Source organism: Oncorhynchus kisutch, linkage group LG28, assembly GCF_002021735.2.
Source record: "Oncorhynchus kisutch isolate 150728-3 linkage group LG28, Okis_V2, whole genome shotgun sequence".
NCBI lineage: Eukaryota > Metazoa > Chordata > Actinopteri > Salmoniformes > Salmonidae > Oncorhynchus > Oncorhynchus kisutch.
The window spans coordinates 7350874-7373714 of NC_034201.2; the positions used below are offsets into that span (position 1 = coordinate 7350874).

The 22841-nt window shown below is 41.0% G+C and overlaps 1 protein-coding gene across 1 annotated transcript; it reads right to left on the bottom strand.

The window, feature by feature from the left end:
- Positions 1-1110: 1110 nt before the first annotated feature.
- On the bottom strand, positions 1111-14815 carry LOC109872795 (spermine synthase). The gene is made up of 11 exons (XM_020464130.2): positions 14349-14815; positions 13150-13270; positions 6537-6624; positions 6216-6280; positions 5905-6080; positions 3874-4028; positions 3607-3696; positions 3350-3464; positions 3040-3119; positions 2535-2650; positions 1111-2392 (listed from the first exon to the last, which is right to left on the bottom strand). Exons 1-11 carry the CDS (start codon positions 14392-14394, stop codon positions 2362-2364), a joined length of 1083 nt encoding a protein of 360 aa, XP_020319719.1. The 5' UTR covers positions 14395-14815; the 3' UTR covers positions 1111-2361.
- Between the last annotated feature and the right edge of the window lie 8026 nt (positions 14816-22841).

Genomic DNA, 22841 nt, shown 5'->3' on the forward strand with positions numbered 1-22841 from the left:
ACACATATGCCGCGTCACATTTTGTGGGGCACTTTCGGTGTGATCGAGGCACTAGTCAGGTCCTGATTATACCAATCTTCAGTAGTCAATTGGCCACACACTACTACATACTCTTCGGGTTGGGTAGGTTACTTTCTAAATGTAATCAGTCACCTGTCTGAATATGTAACTTTTGCATACCCAAACTCTAAAAATCTGATTACTTTGAGGACTTTCCCCTTAAAAAGCATTAGAAGACAAATGATACATTAAACACATGTCAGTGGTCAGACTCGCTCAGGTGGAATAAACTTGAACATTTTTTTCAATTCTGAATTGAATGTCATTGAGAGAACAGAATGTAAACAAGAAGTAATCAAGTTTTCCCAAAAGTATCTAAATCGGACAATATTTCAGCTGGTAACGTATCAGATTACATGTCATTTACTCCCCGACCCTGCATACTCTGTTCATGAGTTCTATAGCCGATCCATGTATACATGCTGGACTGAGAAAATTCACAGGCAGAGATCACAGAGGGGCTAATGATGGCGAAAGACAATGGCCCTGTATGATTTTCTCACGTTCAGACCTATCCAGTGGCGTCCCTCTTAAAATTGTTACCTGAGAATTGGCCATTCTGGTTCTACGCACAAGCAAGACAATACGCAAACAGTACAATATGCTAAGAACGCCAATACAAATTCAACAAATGTCAAATGCTTCCTTCATAGAACCACAAAAGACTAAGGAAAGCCTGCTCAAGGAAATAAATACTGTATTACTGAGTGTTTACTTGACAATATACGAACTCTACGGCAAAACAAATGGGGCAAATACAGTTGAGACAAAAGGAGTTGTGACAACTCACAAGTAGAAATGTGTGGGTGGATTTTAGAACCACACGGAGTATGCAGCAGCAGGGTATGCGAATTACTGAAAGTCTTATTACAAAAGATACCACCTGTCATAACACAATTAAATACTTGTACACCCCAGTTCTCTTTCTGAAGTTTTGCATTGGTTACTTGATTTTTAGTTGTAAACTGAAATTCAGTCAGATTAGCTAGTAATCCAAGATGTTAAAACTATCCGATACACTATGGAAAATCAAAACATTTCCCTGCAAAAGAAAGAAACCAAATATTTTATTCTCCAACTCGTTTTAATAGCAGGTAGTCACTGCTGAACATACATTTTTTTCCAGTGGGATAAAACAACATTTGGTGAAATAATATCCAATAAATAAATGTAACAAAGCACCACAATAATCATCAAAAGGCATGAATGTGCACTGTGTATATGGTAAGCTACATTCAATAACAACTTCCTTTTCCAGCACATATGCACCAAACAGAATTTTAGACCAATTTAAAACGAAGTATGTAAAAAAAAATCATTACAAGCAAGAAACCGCCACAAAGGAGGACCCTTTTCCCTTTTAAAAACACGTTCGGACACTTCAGCCTCAATGGGCAGGGTCACACTGCCTTTTCAACATCTTGACAAGCACCTGTAATCAAAAATCACACTCACGCCACAGTTACAACAGAAGAGGAAAAACAATCACAAACAGACATTCAGTTGAAACTATGGAGAGCACATATTCTATCACACAATCAGAACCCAAAAGCTATTGTATGTTGGTGCTGCTTTTATAACCCAAATGTGAAAAGTAACCCAGAGGGACAGGTGCATAAAGTGTGTCAATATTTGCCTGGTCCCAGACCTGTCGGATTTAGACTTCTCTGACTATAGCCTGGTCCCAGATCTCTATGAGCTTCAGGCAACTTCTCAGGAGTATTGTTGCCCTTTCAAACATGTATAAGACATGTAACATGTATGGCATGACAAAAATAGTCAGAGAAGTCTATAGCCCAGACAGGTCTGGGACCAGGCTATAGTCAGAGAAGTCTAAAGCCCAGACAGGTCTGGGACCAGGCTATAGTCAGAGAAGTCTAAAGCCCAGACAGGTCTGGGACCAGGCTATAGTCAGAGAAGTCTAAAGCCCAGACAGGTCTGGGACCAGCTATAGAAATGCTGAGTCATCCTCTACAGTAGGTTTCAGTGTATCCAGTGGTAGCAGCCCCACAGCTCTCCCTGGAGCACATATGCAAAAACAGCCCAACTCAAAATATCCAATTAACAGAAATACAATCTCTTGCAAGTTTAGACATAAAATTATAAAACCAACATCTAAAAAGAGTTTGAGAGTTGGACTTAGAAGGATAAAAAAAAAAAAAAAGTGTGAGTAGAGATTTAGTTTTTTTTCAGGGGGGTGGGGGGGGGTCATATCGCCCCTCAGTGCGATAGCGGATCATGGGTGGGGGGACAGTTTTCACATTCCGGCAGGCAGGGCTTGAATGGGAGAGAGGGAGCTCTTTACTTCTTCCAAACGGTGTAGAAAACCCACCTGAGTCAGTCCGTTAAGGAGAATTGCATGCAAAACAACAAGCAACCACACGTCTCTGTATGAATGTTCAACTATGTCTGGCTGTAAATGACAGGAGTGTCTGATAATGACAATATATATATATATTTTTTTAGAAGGATACAGTTCCATATAAGAGGGCACACAAACCACCTCCTTGGAAAAGTCCACAGGACATGAGAGCCTTCCCAGCTGCTCCTCATAGAGAGCCAGTGCCTCAGTCAGATTTGCACAGTTTCCCTGAGGACACACAACTCAGGGTTAAAATATGGACCAGATGTGACAAAATATATGTATCATTAAAAACATCACACTAGGATAAACTTCTCTCATGAAAAACAAAGACTAAAGAGGCTCCTGAGTGGCGCAGCGGTCTACGGCACTGCAATGCTAGAGGCGTCATTACAGACCATGGTTCGATTCAGACCCTGGTTCGATTCCAGGCTGTATCACAACCGGCCGTGATTGGGAGTCCCATAGGGCGGCGCACAATTGGCCCAGTGTCGTCCGGTTTAAGGTTTGGTCGGGGTAGGCAGTCATTGTAAATAAGAATTTGTCCTTAACTGACTTGACTAGTTAGTAGAGTGACTGTGTGAAGCATTCAGCTAATATGAGAAAGGCAGTTTTACCTGTGTGAAGTACTTCCCAGTAGGACGCAGTACTTTGATTGAAAGATCCAAGATAAGCTGTAGGAACTCCCATGTAGAGTCTGAGACAGAGTAAACCATCTGTCAATCAATTATGTGAGTGAGCAATATAAGCCTATTTCCTCCTATCCAAGAAACAGTTTAACATTACACTGTCCACATCCTAAATCAGATCAATACTTTGCGATGAGGTACAATGCAGTTCCTCTTTACATGAGCCATACCGGTTTTCATCAATATACAGTTAGAAATTCATGTCCAAGAGAACAGCACGAGAGCATCTGTCACTCACCCTCCTCTGGCGCTGTGGAGATAGGAACTGCTGTGAGGTCATTGATGACGTAATCAAACGTCTTCCCTTCCTCCACATACTTTTTCAGAACCGGAACACAGTCCTCCACCAACACCTGGAAATACAGTCACGGTAACCCCTTGTAGTAACATAAAAGACCATACAGACCGGTTCAACCCTTTCAAGAGTAGTAGGCAAATGACAAATGTTCCATCTCTACTAAGGAAAAGTGCAATGGACAGCACTGTCATCCTCACCTGGTAACAGTCTCCCTTCAGGTTGTCCAGAACACTTCCACAAGCCTTCCTCATGTGCGTCCTGCACCCATCAATCACCATTTGGTCAATGTAGACACTTTGTCAAGGCATTACAAACCAGACATAGATCACAGACCAGATAGTTCTATCGGGTTATGTCTAAAAAAAAAAAATGCTCAAAGTTTAAATAGTTTTCGGTGCAAATCCCTGAAGCAATATGTTAACTGGGCACCGAGGGAAGTGACAGATGGCGTCCTGAAAGGATATCTCCACCATGGTGATCATCTTTGGCTTGAGTTTGACGGCCTCAGCGAGGATTCCTCCATCACCGCCTCCTAAGATCAGCACCTCCTTTCCTGTATAGTTCTCTTTCCCTCTGCCCATGATGGCCTGGGTGTAGGGCAGGTCACTCTCTGCCAGATCTGCCATATAATTACATTACAATATCATTAGATATGCCATTACTGAAACCCAGTCAAAATGTTAATCTTATTAGATTCAGATTTCAAATCATAAAAAAATTACAATAGTGACCTCAATTACAGTAAATAACAATTCTAAAAGTAAATATAAATTAATGAGATACGTGAGCAGTAAGTGATGGAATAATTCTCTAATTATATCTTAAAAAGGGACAGTTCACACAAATATCACATTAGTTTCCTTACCTTGTATGCAGTCAAGGTAAGACATGTTTTAGATTTCCCTGGCAGTTTTCAAATGCTAATGTTTTAGTATTCGTTGGACAAATCCCATTTAAGTCATGCATTTCTCACATGTCCAATTAATCAGAAAGTATGTCAAATGTATTTTGAAGCTCAACAAAAATCATGTATAGATGATTAAGAACATGATGTGTGGAAAAACACTAATGACTTAAATGGGATGTGCCACAAACGCTAAAACGAGAGCATTTGGAAACAGTGCCCGGGAAATTAAACCAAAGCCTGGATTGGCGTCATACCTCATCCATAGACTGCTTACAGAGTAAGGAAACCAATATGTCATTTTAGTGAACTATCCCGTTAAATCACGGCCCGTAGGAATCAAAGTACAGAGTTGGGTGGTTGGAAATCCCGCTCATCGCTTACGGTGTTTGCGCACCGGAGCTCCACATCCTTTCCAACTGCTCCGCTAAAAACCGCTCCAAACTCAAAATGTTTTTTTTAAAACATCTATTTTTGTGTCTACCTGGACCTATAATATGATTTTGAAGTATTGAAACCAAACTTGATGATTTCAATGAAATCATATGGACAGGGATCCTAATAAGGATTCATATATTATAAGCCTATTATTTCAGGGCTATGGCCTACAAATACATACATTGTGAAGCATTTGCGAGTTCAACACACTAGGCTGGCAGGGACATTATAGGGCTCAGCATTTAAACATTAGTCTATAAATTGCACATATGGGCTGCGACTTACTTAGAATTAAATAAAAATTTAAAGAAAAATGCCTTATTAGGCTCAGTCTACAGTGTCTTTGAATTTTGAAACACGAGTTTGGTCAGAGTCTGTCTTCAGGCTCATACGATGGTGCCTGGAGAGCAGGACAGCAGTGGAGAATATCCTCTCCATACTTGCAGAACCACTGGGGATGCTAAACACCCTTCGAAAACACTCCAGCCAGGCTGGACAGGGATGCAGAGTTATATTTTTATTTAGGTAGGCCTAAAAAGGTTTTTAGGCAAAATAAACAGAAGGCTCCTTGAAAGAGGTAATATGCTAGGCCTATTGGGCAAACATCAATGATAGCCTTATCATACAGATAATAGAACGAAAATTAACAAAACTTAAAGAGATCTGATTTTAAAAGTTTAAAAAATAAAAAAAAATAAAAAAAAAATGTCTTTTACACTTTGCTACAATGACACTTAGCTAGCTACCTACCTCCTTCCTTCCTTCCTCATGTGCACGTAGTAAGTACACCCTCATGCTTTCGGGATATGGCTTTTCAGATTCCACAATGATTCTTTAGTTGTGGACACTACATCACCGCACTCCCTCTCTTGCTCTTGGTCCTCCTCATCTTTGTAAGTCACCTTGATTTTTGCACCTGTGTGTTTAATCTGTTTCTGTATGAAAATATTTAGCAAACTCCATGACAGTAGCTAAAGCAAGGGTCTATAGCAGCACACACGTAGCCTACAAATGCTTGCTGGGCCAGGCATGCCCTCCGCGAAATTGGAACGGGTGAGAAGGCTGACGCTCCAGCCTTTGGGAAACTCGCTCCGTGCTCCAATCATATTGGACACGCTCACATACTCTGGTAGGAATGTTATATTTTACTTACTAACATCCCCATTGAGGATCAGGATATTGCCAAACTGCTGTGAGTGCAAGATCTTTATGTTCTGGTATGCAGAGTCCTCATCGTATACAACCCGATCAATGTCATACTCCACCAGTCTGCCGTCAGCTGTAGGCCAGTATCGATCAACAGCTGCACCTCGTGTCAGAGCTGGGAGCCTGGGGAAGGAGGGGGGAAATAGTCGAAATCATGTTCATGGTGACAGGGTAGTCACGTCACACTACAGCTTGTGTAGCTCTCCAGTCATCACACAACAAGGCCACTAGTCAGATCATCCACCACTCGGGGCTTACCTCTTGACTCCCCTAATGTTTCCATGTAGGAGACTTTTTAGCTTCTTTTCCAGTGCATTCAAAAGCTGAGTGAAAAAAAGAAAAATCGTATTTATTATGTTGCATATCCCAATGTTACATTAGGCAAAATATCCTAAATGTCAAAATAGTCCAAAGGCCTATGGTCAAGTGTTGCTGTAACGAACTCATGGAAGGGTGTCTTACTAAGGGCATTCTGAAGGTCTGTTAAATAGTACATATTTTGTTTTTATATTTCCGTTATTGTGATTGGATATTAGCAGGTCCAGTGCAAAGACAATTGTTTTTCCTCTCGTCACCTACATTATCTACTTGTGCAATGTTATCTCCTTCACAACACTGCAGATCAACGGTAACCAGACCTTGGGAGTGCACACGCAGAATAACCAACCTGAAAAGAGAGACGGAGAGAAAGAAGCGCAGAGTTAAAGTGAGGGGGAGAATAGCATTGATTCTAGGCTATAACTTCACTCACTACTCCTTAAACCTAGAGCTCATGATTAGCAGATATCCTATAGGCTATGGCTGTGGCATGATACAGGTTGTGACCTATTATTGACCTAACCTTTCTGAAAGCACAGTGGAGAGCCAGGGGCAGCTGAAGGTTGAGCATTTTTTATCCAACATGGTGTGTTGTGTTGCTGCGGGCAGCCATATTCATGCAGGCTTAGGCCCACACAATGCCTCACCAGCTGTGTTTACCACTCACCACACAAAACAGGAAGCAGCAAAGCCCTTTGATCCGATACACAAAGCCACTAAAGGGCCATGCGCTCAACTGAACGAAAGCCATTGTTGTACCAATGATACACTTAACTGGCCAATCAATGGTCTTCCTAAAGGATGTCTGACCACTGTAACACACCTGGTGTTTTCATTGGACAGCATGGGTATTGGTAAAAAAGAACTGGGATTTTACAAATTCCTCGCACACATTAAATATTTCTCAATTACAACATTTTTGTGCAGCCTGTATAGCCTTCCCTTTCATCCCGACTAACCGTGACAGATAACTGCTGTTAGAGTATTTGCTGAGGTAATATTACACTGTTGAGCTAACTACATTGTTTGGAATTTCAATTTTGTGATGATCTAAGAGGTTATCTACCAATACAGTTCAGATAAGTCATTTCCATGTAAAAAAGGACCCATGAGCACCAACAAGTGAAGTTTATAAGAGCAGATCACATTTGGTGTCAATTGAAAAGAGTCAATATTTTGGGGAAATGAAGGCATTGATACGTTTTTCAACCATTTTGCATCCTAAAATAAGGAATAATAAGCAAGCAAAGGCTTTGATTTCTGGTCACACAGATGGAAAAAAATGTATTTTCTTTTTAATTACTAGAAAAAGTCCTAAGGTATTAGAAATACATTAAAACACAATCATGTTGAAGTCCCCTGCCAACAAATATCAACATTTATATTTAGTTTTACAGAAATTATATGCTTTCTGTAAAAGCTTATGAAATTGCCATTCCGTTATCAACATCTTTATATTTTCGAATTTCTCTACCTCGTGAGGAAGTTCACAGAAGTTAAAAATAAATAAAGACAGTCGCACTATATATAAACTCCCAGTAATTTATTGGGTAATGAATGCACCAACGTTTCAGCATCACTATGCCTTCTTTAAGGTCTGAAAAAGGCATGATGTGGAAACGTTGGTAGTTAACCAAATAAATGACGTAGTTTAATATATATACACACACACACGAGAGAGAATGTGGAACTATTTTTTTATAGCTTACAGTTTATTCGCTGTTAGCACCCCAATATTTTCTATTGGTGTGCATGCTTTTAATTATAGGTTCACAGAAGTAACAAGTAAAAGTAGACCTACCAATTAGGTAGTGTTTTTACGGCTAACAATTTTGTTTACGAATAAGTGATTGAAATGTGCCACCGTTACTAAATCAGGCACAACACGTAATTTCAATATGGAAATTTGGGTAATATTTGGTTGAGAAATGTATCAATGAGATTTCAACCTTCATTCACCCATTCAAAAAGACAGACAGAAGTTTGTTGAATGCCCAATGTGTTATCACTATGGTTTCAACCATCTAAAAACACAGCAAAATTCAAATGGGATTATTATATATTAAAATGGGAATACAAAATGTCAGTTATTGCAGTCAGAACTTTACATACACTTAGTTTGGAGTCATTAAAACTAATTTTTCAACCACTCCACAAATTTATTGTTGACAAACTATAGTTTTGGCAACTCGGTTAGGACATCTACTTTGTGCATGACAAGTAATTTTTCTAACTATTGTTTACAGACAGATTATTTCACTGTATCACAATTCCAGTGGGTCAGAAGTTTACATACACTAAGTTAACTGTGCCTTTCAACAGCTTGGAAAATTCCAGAAAATGTCATGGCTTTAGAAGCTTCTAATTGGCATCATTTGAGTCAATTGGAGGTTTACCTGTGGATGTATTTCAATGCCTACCTTCAAACTCAATGCCTCTTTGCATGACAACATTGGGAAAATCAAAAGAAATCAGCCAAGACCTAAAAAAAATGTTTTTTTTTTTAAATTGTAGACCTCCACAAGTCTGGTTCATCTTTGGGAGCAATTTCCATACAGCGGAAAATACCACGTTCATCTGTACAAACAATAGTACGTAAGTATAAACACCATGGGACCAGGCAGCCATCATAACGGTCAGGAAGGAGACGCGTTCTGTCTCCTAGAGATGAACGTACTTTGGTGCGAAAAGTGCAAATAAATCCCAGAACAACAGCAAAGGACCTTGTGAAGATGCTGGATGAAACGGGTACATAAGTATCTATAGCCACAGTAAAACGAGTCATATATCAACATAACCTGAATGGCCGCTCAGCAAGGAAGCCACAGCTCCAGAATCGCCATAAAAAAAGCCAGACTACAGTTTGCAACTGCACATGGGCACAAAGATCGTACTTTTTGGAGAAATGTCCTCTGGTCTGATGAAGAAAAAAAATAGAAGTGTTTGGACATAATGACCATCTTTATGTTTGGAGGAAAAAGGGGGAGGCTTGCAAGCCAAAGTACACCATCCCAACCGTGAAGCTCAGGGGTGGCAGCATCATGTTGTGGGGGTTCTTTGCTACAGGAGGGCATGGTGCACTTCACAAAACAGATGGCAGCATGAGGAAGGAAAATTATGTGGATATATTGAAGAAACATCAAGACACCAGTTAGGAAGTTGAAGCTTGGTCGCATACTTCCACAGTTGTGGCAAAATGGCTTAAGGACAACAAAGTCAAGGTATTGGAGTGGCCATCACAAAGCCCTGACCTCAATCCTATAGGACATGAAAAGGCATGTGCGAGCAAGGAGGCCTACAAACCTGACTCGGTTACACCAGCTCTGTCAGGAGGAATGGGAAGCTTGTGGAAGGCTACCTGAAACGTTTGACCCAAGTTCAACAATTTAAAAGGCAATGTTACCAAATACTAATTGAGTGTATGTAAACGCCTGACCCACTGGGAATGTGAAGAATTAAATAAAAGCTGAAATAAATCACTCTACTATTATTCTGACATTTCACATTCGTAAAATAAAGTGGTGATCCTAAATGACCTAAGACAGGGAATTTTTACTAGGATTAAATGTCAGGAATTGTGGAAAAACGGAGTTTAAATGTATTTGGCTAAGGTGTAAACTTCTGAATTCAACTGTATACATCAACTTAATGAGTTATCACTGTGCTTCAGCTAATAGCACAACCAAGATTCCTTGCAGAATATGATTGCATAGGAAGACATGTATAGTTAGCTAACCTCAAAATGTGGCCATGGATGCATTACTCATTTTTAAAGGCTGAATAAATACTGTTACATTCAGGGGTGAAAGTAAATTTCATGTCTTACCGGTATGGGACCAACTATATATAGTCATAGATTTACATAAGGAACACATTCATTTATGGCGTTTGTGTCCGATTGTCAAACAATCACTCCAAAGCCGCTCCTGTTGGCTAGCCATGCACGTTTGTCCACTCACAAAATAATTCCAGCATCTCAAAAGTGCACCCGCAATTTGATGAATGGAAAGAGAATTATGTTACAAAAAAATCTAATAGTGTAATGACATTCGGCGATTGTCATTAGGCTCACTATGCTTGTAGTATAAATTGATGCATCCACTGCTGTAAACCACACATGCACGTCTCAATCTCGGCCACTTATCTCCGCCTTACTGTTTAACAAAAGTATTATTGAATTCTGTTTGGTTGACAAACCAAAAATCAACATTTAAAGCATATGTAATGCTTGGATAGTTTCATCTGAGCTACTGGCTTAATCCTAATCAGTATTAAAGTTAAAGGATAGGACTAAATCAAACTTTATTTAAAGCTTACAATATGTCACTTTTGGGTGGACTCAACCAAATTCACATAGAAATGATAGTTATAGATCTGTCACTCATTGAAAGCAAGCCTAAGAAGCAGCAGATCAATTTCTTCAGTTTTGTACACCAGCTTCAAACAGCTGAAAATACTATATTTTTGGTTATGTAAAATATGTTTCAGAGCAGTTTAGATGGTACAAGTTCCTTCTGCATACACATCACTGACAAACTCAAAGGGCAACACATCACCGGGGGCAAACTCCCTTCCCTCCAGGACACCTACAGCACCCAATGTCTCAGGAAGGCCAAAAAGATCATTAAAGACAACAACCACCCGAGCCACTGCCCGTTCACCCCGCTATCATCCAGAAGGCGAGGTCAGTACAGGTGCATCAGACAGATTCCATCTCAAGGCCATCAGACTTAAATAGCCATGACTAGCACAGAGGCTGGTGCCTATATACATAGACTTGAAATCCCTGGCCACTTTAATAAACGTGTCACCTCACCTCATTATTTTACATATCTTGCATTACTCATCTCATATGTATATACTGTATCTTAGTCTATGCCGCTCTGACATTGCTCATCCATATATTTATATATTCTTAATAACATTCCTTTACTTAGATGTGGGTATTGGGGTATGTTGTGAAATTGTTAGATATTACTGCACTGTCAGAGCTAGAAACACAAGCATTTCGCTACACCCACAATAACACCTGCTAAACACTTGTATGTGACAAATAACATTTTATTTGATTTACAATGATTCCCTACACAATGACTGCTTGTTTTGGCACACAAACTGAAATAAAGTGAACTATTCACATTTTTTAAGCCTTGAGACATGGATTGTGCATGTTTTCCATTCTGAGTGTGAATGGGCAAAACAGAAGTGCATTTGAGTGGGTGTGTTAGCAAGAGCCTGGCGCACAGGTTTGTGTAAAAGAACTGCAACGCTGCTGGGTTTGTCATGCGCAACAGTCTCCCGTGTGTATCAACAATGGTCCACCACCTAAAGGACATCCAGCCAACTTCACACAATTGTGGGAAGCATTGGAGTCAACATGAGCCAGCATCCCTGTGGAACACTTTCAACACCTTGTAGAGTCCATGCCCTGAGAAATTGAGGTTGTTATTAGGGCCCACTCTGGTCTTGGCATGTGTACTCCAGTCAACAGCTCGCAGATACAGTGCGTGTAGGCTACCTACATGAGATTACAAAATTGACAATTGAGCTAAATTTTATTTTGTCACACGGCAGTCAAGCATCGATCATCACGTCACCAGAATAAGACCCTCAATATTTATTGGAAAGGAGCATCAAGCTCATCATCATGCACGTTCACCACCCTGTGGAGTTCATTATAACTTATTATTTCATCTGTAGCCTAATAAACTGCATGCTTTCCCGAGTCGTAGTGGTTGGACCACACAACATATTTTCAGGCACAAAAAGAACCTACCGTGTCTAGCGTATTATGTTTTGTCGACAAATGTCCTGTTTCCATCAGGCCTGTCGTGACATTCTTTGATCCAACATGTACTTTACTTGCACAAAAAAGGTTGGATGGAAATGTGATTATAGAAATAGATTTATATTAGGAAGCAGTGGAAAGCAACATCGTTCTAGTTTGGAACAATCTGTTGACTGCATTTGACCTAACAGAACAGCATGCAAACTTATGGTGAATCTAAGCAGCCGCAAGAGGAGACAGGGGACAGATTTGGTGCGGACTGGACCAACCAAATGTGGCTCATTAGAATAATAGCCAGTGTGTCGAATAATATCCAAACATGCAAAGGAGCATAATAAAATGTTCTACCTTTTTGTAACAATTCATGACATTTATAATTAGGCCTTTTTGTATAGTACAGATCAAGGACTCATGATGTCATTCTGTTGCTGGGTGTTGACCTTCTTCTATTCACTTACTGTAGTTCAATAACCTAAATAGATTTTTTTTAAACTCAAGGTGTCACGTCTTTCTTTCTGCCGACATCTTTGAATCTTAATTTTGAGTAGATATTTAACCAAGTTTTTGAAAAACGTAGTCACAAACTGAGGGAGATTTAACTGTCATCCTGTTACCAAACTTTGCATTTTCACCTCAAGAAAATGTGTTTCAGCAACATTTTCAGTGGCAATTGTTACAAGTAGACTTTTGCATATACATAGGTTTATGGTTTGTTAAACTTTGCAATCAATGTTTTTAATTGGCAAACATTTTAAAGTGAAGAGTCTGTGTCACCTGGACATGTCCATACATGAACTAGTGGCACCCTGCCCTACGGAGTGCCTAAAAAAAAAAAGTAACCATGATCACATAATCTTCAATTCAATAACCCCTGTTGAAGCATAGTATGGTAGCTTGTTATCTATCAATAGTTTGAATACATACCCATTGACTGTCTCATGTGCTTTTTTATGTCTTATTATTATTATTATTATTATTATTATTATTATTATTATTATTATTATTATAGCACTGACTTTTAAAAAATCTACAAAATATATTGATTGTGACATAAATAATGACAGTGTTGATTGAACTGGCGCCTACCTGCCATTCTTGCCAATGAAGGTAGCAAGGTATCCATGTCCCTCAGTGTCATGGACAGTCTCTGTCATTTCCTGCTCTTGAAATATAGAATGCAGCCCACGCACAGTCGAAGGACAGTCAGCTAAACAGAATAGGAGAGGGGTATATATGGTGAGAACACAGTTATGACCACAACAACCCCCTCATGAAATTCCTCCTCCAGACAGAATCACAGATAATGGCCCATTCTCCCAGAGGGCAGTGCCAGACTCATTTCTGTCTAGCCTGATTGATGACTGAACTGGACGGGAGAAGTAGGCTATAGCTCAGACATCTCGGTGTTTCACAGCTCCTAATGTGAGTAGGCCTGCTAGGTAAGGGATTAGCCCTGGGAGCCTCTTCCAACCCCAACTAAACAGAATGTATCAGGTGTCTTCGTGAGTGCCAATGACTGCAGTCCCTGTGCAGGTTTAAGTAGGTGTTATCTTCCTAGGTAAATAAGAATGGGTTTCTTACTGCACACACCGGAACTGTATCTTGTAACAACTACCTATAATAGTTGGCGAAAATTACGAATAATTGAAAGTGCTATGCAGCACAATGCAAAGAAAATGATGTCAGTAGCCTAATTTAACTAGAAAATTGATCGTGCAAGCCTTTTAACAGTGAGTGGCTATGGATATCATACCGATTATTGGCCACTGGGACCTTGTACTTTATTGATGGCTAGCCTCATCAATAAGCATGGTCACCATTGTTTAGCTAGTCGCAGTTTGACTGTCCAGTCACGCAGACAGGCGCAGCAGCAGACACATGGCTTTGCTAATATAGTTAGCTTGCTAGCAACTGCACGAAAGGTCATATTACCCGTTTGCCTGTCAATCTGCTGGCAACCAGTGACTTGGAATTATGCTACCTAGCTAGCTATCAAGATAGCGGATGCCATTTAGCTAGAAATATTCTTACGCAGTTTTAACGAGTTATGTCCTCGGAGAACCCCCCACCCCCACTAATCGTGCATAGCTAGCTAGCTATATTATGCAAGTATATTGGACAGACTGCGCGTATTGTCAACGATTAGCTAGCTAACGTACAGTAAGTAGTTAGCTAGCTAGATGCGTAAAGACAACGGCCCATGTCCTGTAGTGCAACCTGGTCTCAGAGCATATTTCGTGCTGAAACCGTTCGTAGTCTAACGAATGCCCGTGTGTGCAATTTACCTGGCGCTGAGAGGTTGAAGTCGAGGGTGTAATGTCGCAGTGCCATGACTGGGTACAGCCGTCAGCCATGCCTGGAGAAGGCAGCCGGTGTGAAAACGGAGTTTGCCTGTGGAGACTGAAGGAAGGGCCTTGATCGTACTGCCAGTACCGCTGCTGCTGTTTGAGTGAGAGGGTTTTCTACAACGCAGACTGGTGGGCTCGCAGGGGGATGGTCCGATGACTCTGTGGCTAGTCTACCTCGTGCTTTGTTCAGACTGGGTCTACAGTAGGCTTCCTGTGAGTTGGGCAGAGAAAGACGTGCTCCCAAACTAACTTTTTTTTAAAAACTATTTATTGAGATTAAAGGCCCAGTGCAGTCAAAAACGTTTTATATATATATTTTCACACTGAGGTTGGAATAATACTATGAAAATGATGATAATTAAGAACACCTGAAATGTCAGCCTGTTTTAGTGGGATGGAGTTTTGGCCTGCCTGGTGATCAGGCATCAGGCGGTAAACTAGTAAATAGACCAATAAGAAAGAGATCTGCCAATAACAGCTACTTTTATTTTTCCCTTCCCCACTCAGACCACTGCCAGACAGTCCTAGAACCATTTTTGCTTCAGAAATTGCTCTTTGCAAAGAAGCTATTTTTTGTTTATTGGGGAGAATTTGTATGGAAAACAATCACTGTAAGGTACTTAACTGTTACCCAGAAATCATTTGATATTGAGATACAAATGTTTATTCAAAATGTTTATTTAATTTAGTTTAATGAAACTAGAAAATTAGCTGAGTAGTCTAAGCAGTTGATTTCTTATGTATTTCATCTCAGTGCTTGGGAAGTGAACTGTTTTGACTAATCAAAAATGTCCTTTTGATACAAAGATCCTGGTTAAATGGGGGAGATTTTGGAGATTTCAGATAATAATAACAGAAGAGAAAGCTTCCATTCCCGCTGAAAGGTGACTTCAAGCTGTGTGGCTCTTAGACGTAAAAAATGAATACAACAAATCTGCAATTTCAGTGTGTTTGATGAAAACACTTGCAGCCCATATCTTGAAATTAGATTAAGTAATCCAACATGTAATTGGCTATTTTTAAGAATGTAATTGTAATCTGATTAGGGCCACACATTTAAGTAATCTGGGTTGATTAGTTACTTAGTTTTCGTAATCTGATTACATTATAATCCTTGTCACATGTAATCTGTTATAGTGTCGCGTGGACGTCCTTCCAAGTCCTGTCTCGTTCACAATTCAAGTTTGGAAAACTTCAGTATTGGATTTGGCGTTTGAATGGGAGTGCTGGCATTCAGCACTAATAGTGGAGGTCCCTCAATAATCATTCTCACTATAGCACATTGGTAATAGTCAGAGACAAATAAACTGAGTGGACAAAACATTAAGAACACCTTCCTAATATTGAGTTGAATCTTCCGGCGCTCGTTTACAGTGAACACTGAGACTGTACCCTTACAGTTTTAGGCATTAGACTATTGTGGCTATTTGAGCATAATGTAGGCCTACCAACAAAACCAATGGAGCAAATCCCATAACACTTTCACATGGAAATAGCTTTTGATTTCTATGATATAGCCTACAGTAGCCTATATGTGGCCTCCATTGCATGAGACTTTTAAAAACGTTTTTACATTATGAAGGGCTTGACATTAATTATTTTTTTACTTGGTTTGTAACACCATGAGCCAAATAAGTGACTGTAAATTGCAAAGTAATGTGTTGTATGATGCAAGAAACCACTTTACAAAACAAAATGAATTATTATTACCATAGAGAGAATTAGACAATGTAGGCTTCCTCCTTCCGTCTTCAATCATGTCTCAAAATACAACACTGCCCCATTAAGACATAAGCTTTTTACCTGACTGGCTTTTCAAAGACAGCTTGAAATGTAGCCTAAGCCTAAACGATTTGTGCTTTGTAGGAAGCAGTAGTAATTCCCCATTGCTGACCTATACTTATCTATAACTGGGCTAATAACTAGCAAAGAATATCAACAAATTTGCACCAGCACAGCTCTGATCTGAACTGATTTGAAAAACACATTCAACCCTGGGTGATTGAAAGACCACTTGTGGGTTACCCCCACTCCCTTTTGTGCTCTGGCTCTGCCTGTAACATAATCACAGACTCAATCTTGCAAAGTTAGATTTGTTTAGTTTTTTGCATTGAAAAGGGGCTGATATAATGTTGATTCGATCACAGAAAAAAACGTTGATCTATATATATATATATAGTGCAAACTAATGAAGCGAACTCAGTGAAGATCAATCTCTTGCGTCTCTGCGTGGCCTGGCATTTCTTCAGCCCAGCAGTCCTGGACACAACCCCTGACCACAGTCACACAACTACTGACCACAACCAACTAACTACTGATCACACAACTCCTGAACACTAGAGACTATACCTACTGACCATAACTACTGAACACAACCAACCAACAACTGACCACACAACTGCTGACCACAACTACAACTGGGCTCCCGAGTAGCGCAGCAGTCTAAGGCACTGCATCTCAGTGCCTGGTTCGATTCCAGGCTGTATCACAACCGGCCGTGATTGGGAATCCCATAAGGCGGCGCATAATTGGCTCAGTGTCGTTAGGGTTTGGCCGGGGTAGGCCGTCATTGTAAATATGAATTTGTTCTGATTTGCCTATTTAAATGAAGATTAAATACAAATAACTACTGACCACAACACAACTAGGGACCATAACTCCTGACCACAACCACACAACTACTGAACACAACTCCAACACTACTGACCAAGACTAATACACCATAACTACTAACCGCAACACTACTGACAACAACTACTGACAACAATTACTGAACACAGCCACAACCACACAGATACTGACCAAAATAACACAACTACATACAATAACTACTGACCACAATCACACATCTACTCACAACTACTGCACATAACCACACAACTACTGACCACAACTACAGACCATAACTACTGACCACAACTACTGATCACAACCAACCAACTACTGACCACAACTACTGAACACAACAACACAACTAGAGACCATAACTACTGACCATAACTACTGAGCACAACTACTGAACTCAACAAGAAAACTAGAGACCATAACTAATGACTACAACTATTGACCCCAGCTACTGATCACAATACTGAACACAACCTTGACCCCAACCACACAACTACTGACCACAACTACTGAACCATACACTTACTTTTAAAAAACTACGGAGCACTACTGATCAGAACTCCTGGCCACAACCACACAACTACCGAACCACACAACTATTGACCATAACCACTCAACTACTGAACACAATACGACTATAGACCATAACTACTGACCACAACTACTGAACACAACTCCTGTCCACAACTACACGACTACTGACCACATGACTACTGAACCACACAACTAATGACCACAACTACTGACTACAATAACTAACCACAACCACACAACTACTGACCACAACCAACCAACAACTGACCACAACAACACAACTAGGGACCATAACTACTGAACACAACACCTGACCTCAACCACACAACTACTGATCACAACTACTAGCCACAACCACATAACTACTGAACCACACAACTACTGACCACACAACTATTGGCCACAACTACTGATCACAACAACACAACTACAGACCATATCTACTGACCACAACAACACAACTACAGACCACAACTACTGAACACAACCACACATCTACTGACCACAACTACTAAGCATATCCACACAACTACTGACCACAACTTCTGAACCACACACCTACTTACCAAAACTAACCACAATTACTGACCACACAGCTAATGACCAGTCACACAACTACTGACCACAATTACTGACCACAGCTACAGACCACAACCAACTAACTACTGACCTCACAACTACTGACCACAACTCCTGACCATAACCACACAACTACTGACCATAACTACTGAACGCTACTGACCACAACCACACAACTACTGACCACAACTATTGACCACAACTACTGACCACAACCACACAACTGCTGACCACAACTACAGAACTACACACCTACTTACTAAAACTAGGGACCGCCTCTGACCACAACTACCGACCACAACCACTCAACTAATGATCACACAACTACTGACCACAACCACCCAACTACTGACCACTACTGACTAGGGATGGGCATTTGAAATTATTTCACTACTCAAATAACATGTTTAAAGTAAAACTTTTTAAACTTATTCCACTACCACAAAAATGTGTCTCTTAATTATATTCTTGTCTATCTTAATCATATATTTGTAAAGAAAACTGTTTTTCTGTCACATTTTTCATTATTTTATTTGTTAAGCACATTGGCTGTGTTTATTTTTTTGTTTTTACCCCGTATTCGTGTTATCCAATTGGTAGTTGCAGTCTTGTCTCATCGCTGCAATTCCCATACGGACTCGGGAGAGGCGAAGGTCGAGAGCCGTGTGTCCTCCGAAACACAACCCAACCAAGTCAAGCCGCACTGCCTCTTCACACAATGCCCACTTAACCCAGAAGCCAGCCACACCAATGTGTTGGGGGAAACACCGTACACCTGGCAACCGTGTCAATGTGCACTGCGCCCGGCCAGCCACAGGAGTTGCTAGTGCTCAATGGGACAAGGACATCCCTGCCGGCATAACCTTCCCCTAACTCGGACAACCCAAGATGGCGTAGCAGTCGGACGTGTGTTTTGTCTTGTCCCATCCTGTCCCGTGTATATATAATTTTCTTTGTATATATTTAGTATATATTTTAACCTCACTTTCCATCTACGGACTGAATATACTCTCCTGCAACCCGCCTCACCCAATGTGGTACGGATCTGCTATTTTTATACTTTAGAACCGGAACCCCCATCAGAAGCTAGCCAGCTAAATAGCTACTCAACGTTAACTCGGACATCAGCCAGCCTTAGCCAACAAAACCTCTCTCATCATCACTCAATATCTAGGTTTACCTACACTGTACTCACATCCTACCATACCCTTGTCTGTACATTATGCCTTGAATCTATTCTTCCGCGCCCAGAAATGTGCTACTTTTACTCTCTGTTCCAAAGCACTAGATTACCAGTTCTTATAGCCTTTAGCTGTACCCTTATCCTACTCCTCCTCTGTTCCTCTGGTGATGTAGAGATTAACCCAGGCCCTGCAGCCGCCAGCACCGCTCCCATTCCCCAGGCGCTCTCATTTGTTGACTTCTGTAACTGTAAAAGCCCTGGTTTCATGCATGTTAACATTAGAAGCCTCCTCCCTAAGTTTGTTTTATTCACTGCTTTAGCACACTCTGCCAACCCTGATGTCCTAGCCGTGTCTGAACCCTGGCTTAAGAAGGACACCAAAATTCCTGACATTTCCATCCCTAACTATAACATTTTCCAACAAGATAGAACTGCCAAAGGGGGCGGAGTTGCAATCTACTGCAGAGATAGCCTGTAGAGTTCTGTCATACTATCCAGGTCTGTGCCCAAACAATTCAAGCTTCTACTTTAAAAAATCCACCCCCTTCAGCCGCCAGCTGTGACCTGGACTCCATATGTGAATTGATTGCCTCCCATCTTTCTTCAGAATTCGTACTGTTAGGTGACCTAAACTGGGACATGCTTAACACCCCGGCCATCCTACAATCTAAGCTAGATGCTCTCAATCTCACACAAGTTATCAAGGAACCTACCAGGTACAACCCTAAATCCATAACGATGGCCACCCTCTTAGATATCATCCTAACCAACTTGCCCTCTAAATACACCTCTGCTGTCTTCAACCAGGATCTCAGCGATCACTGCCTCATTGCCTGCGTGCGTGATGGATCCGCAGTCAAACGACCACCCCTCATCATTGTTTCTAATCGACCTGGCCCGGGTATCCTATTGACCTCCTCCCGTCAGTAGAGGATGCCTGGTTGCTCTTTAAAAGTGCTTTTCTCATCATCATTAATAAGCTTGCCCCATTCAAAAAATGTAGAGCTAAAAACAGATATAGCCCTTGGATCACCCCAGACTTGACTGCCCTTGACCAGCACAAAAACATCCTGTAGCATTCTGCATTAGCATCGAATAGCCCCCACGATATGCAACTTTTCAGGGAAGTCAGGGACCAATATACTCAGTCAGTTAGTAAAGCTAAGGCGAGCTATTTCAAACAGAAATTTGCATCCTGTAGCACTAATTCCAAAAGGTTTTGGGACACTGTAAAGTCCATGGAGAATAAGAGAACCTCCTCCCAGCTGCCCACTGCACTGAGGCTCGGAAGCACTATCACCACCGATAAATCTACGATAATTTCAATAAGCAAAATCTGGAACCCTACAAATCAGCTGGGCTAGACAATCTGGACCCTCTCTTTTGAAAATGATCCGCCGAAATTGTTGAAACCCCTATTACTAGCCTGTTCAACCTCTCTTTCGTATTCTGAGATCTTCAAAAATTGGAAAGCTGCCATGGTCATCCCCCTATTCAAAGGGGAGACACTCTAGACCCAAACTGTTCTCCCACTTAAAAAAGATGAGAGAGGCCTGTAATTTTCATCATAGGTACACTTCAACTATGACAGACAAAATGAGAAAACAAAATCCAGAAAATCACATTGTATGATTTTTTATTAATTTATATGCAAATTATGGTGGAAAATAAGTATTTGGTCAATAACAAACGTTTATCTCAATACTTTGTTATATACCCTTTGTTGGCAATGACAGAGGTCCAAACGTTTTCTGTAAGTCTTCACAAGGTTTCCACACACTGTTGCTGGTATTTTGGCCCATTCCTCCATGCAGATCTCCTCTAGAGCAGCGATGTTTTGTGGCTGTTGCTGGGCAACATGGACTTTCAACTCCCTCCAAAGATTTTCTATGGGGTTGAGATCTGGAGACTGGCTGGGCCACTCCAGGACCTTGAAATGCTTCTTACGAAGCCACTCCTTCGTTGCCCGGGCGGTATGTTTGGGATCATTGTCATGCTGAAAGACCCAGCCACGTTTCATCTTCAATGCCCTTGCTGATGGTAGGCTTTGTTACTTTGGTCCCAGCTCTCTGCAGGTCATTCACTAGGTCCCGCCGTGTGGTTCTGGGATTTTTGCTCACCGTTCTTGTGATCATTTTGACCCCACCGGGTGAGATCTTGCATGGAGCCCCAGATATTGAGGGAGATTATCAGTGGTCTTGTATGTCTTCCATTTCCTAATAATTGCTCCCACAGTTGATTTCTTCAACCCAAGCTGCTTACCTATTGCAGATTCAGTCTTCCCAGCCTGGTGCAGGTCTACAATTTTATTTCTGGTGTCCTTTGACAGCTCTTTGGTCTTGGCCATAGTGGAGTTTGGAGTGTGACTGTTTGAGGTTGTGGACAGGTGTCTTTTATACTGATAACAAGTTCAAACAGGTGCCATTAATACAGGTAACGAGTGGAGGACAGAGGAGCCTCTTAAAGAAGAAGTTACAGGTCTGTGAGAGCCAGAAATCTTGCTTGTTTGTAGGTGACCAAATACTTATTTTCCACCATAATTTGCAAATTCTTTAAAAATCCTACAATGTGATTTTCTGGATTTTTCCCCCTCATTTTATCTGTCATAGTTGAAGTGTACCTATGATGAAAATTACAGGCCCATTTTTAAGTGGGAGAACTTGCACAATTGGTGGCTGACTAAATACTTTTTTGCCCCACTGTATATCCATCCTGCCCTGCCTTTCTAAAATCTTTGAAAGCCAAGTTAACAAACAGATCACCGACCATTTCGAAACCCACTGTACCTTCTCCACTATGCAATCTGGTTTCCGAGCTGGTCATGGGTGCACCTCAGCCATGCTCAAGGTCCTAAATGATGTCATAACCAGCATCGATAAAAGACAGTACTGTGCAGCCATCTTCAACGACCTGACCAAGGCTTTCGACTCTGTCAATCACCGCATTCTTATCGGCAGACTCAAATGACTGCCTCGCCTGGTTCACCAACTACTCCTCAGATCGAGTTCAGTGTGTCAAATCGGAGGGCCACAGGGTTCAATTCTCTGGCCAACTCTTTTATCTGTATATATCAATATGTATACATGCTGCTGGTGATTCTCTGATCCACCTCTACGCAGACGACACCATTCTGTATACATCTGGCCCTTCTTTGGACACTGTGTTAACAAACCTCCAAACGAGCTTCAATGCCATACAACACTCCTTCCGTGGCCTACAACTGCTTTTAAATGCTAGTAAAACTAAATCCATGCTCTTCAACCGATTATTGCCCGCACCCGCCTGCCCGACTATCATCACTATTCTGGACGGTTCTGACTTAGAATATATTGACAACTACAAATACCTAGGTGTCTGGCTAGACTGTAAACTCTCCTTCTAGACTCACATTAAGCATCTCCAATCCAAAATTAAATCTAGAATCGGCTTCCTATTTTGCAACAAAGCCTCCTTTACTCATGCTGCCAAATATAACCTCGTAAAACTGACTATCCTACCGATCCTTGACT

Excerpts from the sequence above, each read along its gene's own strand:
- LOC109872795 (XM_020464130.2), bottom strand. The coding sequence starts at position 14,394 with ATGGCACTGCGACATTACACCCTCGACTTCAACCTCTCAGCGCCAG. Across the intron at positions 6,281-6,536 it reads ACATTGCACAAGTAGATAAT|CTTTTGAATGCACTGGAAAA; the intron begins GTAGGTGACGAG and ends TTTTTCACTCAG. Across the intron at positions 6,081-6,215 it reads AACATTAGGGGAGTCAAGAG|GCTCCCAGCTCTGACACGAG; the intron begins GTAAGCCCCGAG and ends CTCCTTCCCCAG.